The following is a 4230-nucleotide window of genomic DNA, read 5'->3' on the forward strand; positions in this document are numbered from 1 at the left end:
CAGTGTGAACGAGCCCTCACCCCCAGGGCCCAGTGTGAACGAGCCCCCACCCCCAGGGGCCCAGTGTGAACGAGCCCCCCACCCCCAGGACCTGTGAGAATGAGTCCCCAGAACCCCAGGGCCTGTGGGGGTCCACACAGGGTCCACACACTGTCTCTGACTCCAGCTTTTATTGAGCTGAGGACCCCTGAGGGGGGGCCGTGACACAGCCCACCAGACCCCCACTCCTCTCCTGGGACGCTTCAGTGACAGCCCTCTGCCGCCGTTGCCACACTGACCCTGGGCTGAGAGGCCTGACCCATTTGCCCCCCCAGAATGGAAGGGCACGCTTTCAGACAGGCTACTGGAGGAGGGTGGGGTCTTGGCGGGGGCAGGGGCAATGTGCCTGATGGCTGAGGGACAGTGCGAGGGGCTCGGTGGCACAGGGTGCCCCGAGGGTCGTTCAAGCAGGAGGATCTAGCTCAGGGGACAGTGGCCAGGGCCATCCCCCCACCCCTCCATCGCCAGTGTAGGTCACAATAATTTAAGACAGTATAGACATATTGACGATATCTAACAATATAAGTTAACCAGGTTCCCTGGCTGGGGAAGGCAGGCCTGCGGACGGGGCCAGGATGGGGCGGGGGCACTCACCACAGCCTGAGATCCCCAGGACAACAGCCAAGGGGGTGTCCCGGTGTGGTCAGGGCCCAGGGCCCAGATGGGGATCATTGGGCTTTTGCCCACCCCGAAAACACACTCCCACAAGCTTTGGAAAACACTCTAAACTTGGGGATGAGGCCATGAGGAATGGAAGGAGCCCCAAAAGCAGGCTGCAAACCCCCTTTCTGGCCTCGTCAAGGGCCCCTTGTGCCTCAGTTTCCTCAGGGCAGGGACCCCGAGCAGGGTGCCTGCCCCTCTCCTCTCCCAGGTTTGGGTTGAGTCAGACTCCATCTGGGGTGGGCAAAGAGGGCCTGGGGGCGGGGGACCCCTGGGAAGGTGGCCGCAGAGCGAGTGTCTGTTAGGATAGCAAGGGGGGCCTGCGGGAAGGGGCTCTAAGCCCTGGGTCCGGTGTTCTCAGCAGTCGGTGAGGGTCAAAGAAAAGGGGAGAAAGCCCAGGGCTGGGCGGCCCGGGGGAACCTGCAGAGGTGCCCTGCATGGGGGTGGGAGCCCAGCCAGGTGGGTGGCACCTCCTCACTCTCCCTGGGTATCCCCAGAGCATGTCCTCAGGGGTCAGGTGCCTCCAATCACAGCCACAGGGCCTCTGGCAAGTCTCAGAGCCCTCTGGCCCTCGGTTTCCCCATCTGTCAGCAAAGCAGACCTTCCCAAGCCCCCCGCCCCCACTGTAGCACTGCCATGGGGATCAGGCTGGCGCCAGGTGGGGGGCTCTGTAAACTGGGGTGCCAGGCAGGAGGGCGGGCAGCTCCAGAAAGGGGACATGGCGTGCCTGGAACCTGACACAAGTGACATCTGATTTGCCTGGAAGTATTTTCAAATAGAAGAGGAGGAGGCCAGAGGGCCGTGTCCGGGCCTCCTCAGAGCCCCTTGGGGGCCACGCCAGCCACCAGCCCTCTGCCTGCCTAGCTCACCTCAGACCCACACTGGCCGCCCAGGAAGGTGCCGGGGGTCCTGCTGGTGTGGGTGCCATTTCCAGACTGCTTCTGAGGCAACCCCAGGCCTCAGACCCTCAGGGGCAGAGGGCCTGGTGGAGGGAGGGACAGCTCAGGGGTCGGAGAAGCAGGAAGGGTGGCAAGGCCGCATTAACCCAGGACACAGCAGGGCTGGCCACCTGTCAGTGCTCAGGACCCTCACTGGATGCTAAGAAAACATAAATAAAGTGGCCTGGGAGGCAGTCTTGGCGAGGCTGGCCAGGCAGCTTTGTGTCCATGCCACAAGCAGGGGGAGAGGACATTCATAGTCTCATCATTGTCACTTTCCGGGGGGGGGGGTGTGTCCTTGAGATCCGTTGTCCTGGGAGTATGGATTGAGTGGAGTTCCTCCAAAATCTGGATTGTAAATCCTAACTTCTGGGCCCATGGTTAGAATCCCATGTGGGAATCGGTTCTTTGTTATGTTAATGAGACAGGATCAGTGTGGGCGTGTCTTGAGTCAATCTCTTTTGAGATATAAAAGAGATCAAACAAGGAAGCCAGCAAGCAGAGATGGGGGAAGAGAGATGCCAAGCCACACGGAGGTCTCCAAGGAACCAGGAGAAAAACTGAAGAGACAAGGACCTTCCCCCAGAGCCCACGGAGCGAGAAAGCCTTCCCCAAGAGCCGGCACTCTACACTAGGACTCCCAGCCTCCTAAACTGTGAGGAAATAAATTTCTGTTTGTTAAAGGTACCCCCTTGTAGTCTTTCTGTTATAGCAGCACTAGGGAACTAAGACACCCGGGAAGAAGAAAAGGGTTCGCTGGGCCCTATCTGGGAGCACCAGTGCCAGGCACTGCACCCCTCGGCTGGTCCGTGGACACTGTTCTGCCGTGGGGGGGTGGCCAGGACGGCAGGGAGGAGCCCTTAGGGGGCGAGGAGAGGGTGCCGAGGCCCGGCAGGTGTCCTCCTGTGTGCCTGGGGTCCCACCTTCTCTACCCAGCTCCGCCCACCGCCGGCTGAAGCCCTGGCAGGGGAGAACAAGGGGGCGTGTGCAAAATGCTGTGCGGCCGCCCGCTGAGGCCGCGGCCCGCCGGCCGGCCTCACTTGCAGGTGAAGACCTCGGTGCGTTCGCTGCACGTGTTGCACTTGACGAAGCAGCACCAGTGGAATTTGCAGTTGCACTGCCAGACCTTGGTGTACTGGTGGGTGTTGTAGCCGCGGCCGCAGCACATGGTGTCGCAGCCATCGGCGCCGAGCGAGGTGCGGTTGCACAGGCGGCCCTGGGTGCCCACGCTGCCCGTGGCCGCATCCTCCTCGCAGTAGTTGGGCGACTTCTCGATGTACACCAGGTCCGTCTCCATGGGCTTCTGGTAGCTGCGGAGTTGCTTGATACGCAGGAAGGTGGGCTGCCGCAGGCGGCTGGCACGCACCACCTCCACCTGCACGGCCGCGTTGTACTTCTCCTTGAGCAGGTGGCCCACCTCGCGGAACTTGGGCAGCGTGGTCCAGCACGTCTTGGTGGTGCACGAGCCCGACACGCCGTGGCACTTGCACTCCAGCTTCATGCGCTCCTCCAGGACCTGTGGGGACAGAGCGGCCGTCAGCGTGGGCCGGCCGGCTCCTACTGCCCCCACTGCACCTTGCGATCCCCCATACCCTGGAGCCCCGTGCCCCTCTCTCGCCTCGTGACCGTGGGTGTGCGTCTGCCCTCTGCGAGCCCCGGTCTCCTCAACTGTTAAATGAGGATGCTGACAACTGGCACCTACCACACGAGATGTGGGGAGGGCGCAGTCAAGCTGGTTTATGGACTGGACCTCGTTCACCCCGGGCATCGGGAGGCAAGGACGGCTCTCACCTGGGGCCAGCCGGCCCCCAGGGGCCCCTTACTGTGAACCTGCCTCAGCAACCACATCAGTTGCCAACGAACTCGTTCCAACTCACGGTGACCCCCTGTGTTAGGGCAGAGCCGTACTCCACAGGGCTGTCAGTGGCTGGGCTTTCAGAAGTGGACTGCCAGGTCTTTCTTTGGAGGCACCTCTGGGAAGACTCCAGTCTCCAGCCTTTTGACTAGCAGCTTACCCATTCGTACCACCCGAGGATTCTGCTCCAGCAACAAAACCAGAAATACAAACCAGACTCACTACTGTCGAGTCAGTCCCAACTCACAGTGACCCCTCCTTAGGTTTCCGAGGCGGTATCTCTACGGAGGTAGACTGCCTGACCTTCCTTCCGAGGAGTGGCTGGTGGGTTTGAACCGCCAGCCTTCTGGTTAGCAGTCAAGTGCCTTAGGCACTATGCCACCAGAGCCCCTGCTCCAGTAACGGTAGGTGTTTAGTAAGTGTTGATCCCCCTCCTCTCTCCATCCCCTTGCCTGATAAAGGGACTGGCCTGCAGTTGGTGCTTAATGCTGGCTATCTAATGTGCTCTGGTGCTGTAATGGTTAAATGCTCGCCCGCTAACTGAGATGCTGGTGGTCTGAACCCACGGGCAGCTCTGCAGAAGAAAAGACCCGTGATGTACTTCCGTAGATTTCAGTGCAGGAGACCCTGTGGGCAGTTCCACTCTGTCCTCTAGGGGCGCCGTGGGTCAGAATGGACTCCACGGCAGTGGGTGTGGTTTGGGCTTTGCTTCTGTGAAGACTGACAGCCTTGGAGACC

General features: G+C 60.9%; 2 protein-coding genes across 2 annotated transcripts in view; one reads left to right on the forward strand and one right to left on the reverse strand.

Moving 5' to 3' along the window:
- The window catches only part of LOC103209752 (basic salivary proline-rich protein 4-like), an 8696-nt gene extending 8599 nt beyond the window's left edge, over positions 1–97 (forward strand). Inside the window, exon 6 of the mRNA XM_007955646.1 lies at positions 4–97. Within this exon, the coding sequence (XP_007953837.1) occupies positions 4–97 (94 nt within the window). The remainder of the gene's footprint in view (positions 1–3) is intronic.
- A 2576-nt stretch (positions 98–2673) lies between these two features.
- WNT7B (Wnt family member 7B) overlaps positions 2674–4230 on the reverse strand; it is a 63384-nt gene continuing 61827 nt past the window's right edge. The window contains exon 4 of the mRNA XM_007955639.2: positions 2674–3153. Coding sequence (XP_007953830.2) covers positions 2674–3153 — 480 coding nt within the window. The remainder of the gene's footprint in view (positions 3154–4230) is intronic.

The sequence above is a fragment of the Orycteropus afer genome, unplaced genomic scaffold (assembly GCF_000298275.1).
Source record: "Orycteropus afer afer isolate SDZICR_OR568_19922 unplaced genomic scaffold, OryAfe1.0 scaffold00524, whole genome shotgun sequence".
Classification (NCBI taxonomy): Eukaryota; Metazoa; Chordata; class Mammalia; order Tubulidentata; family Orycteropodidae; genus Orycteropus; species Orycteropus afer.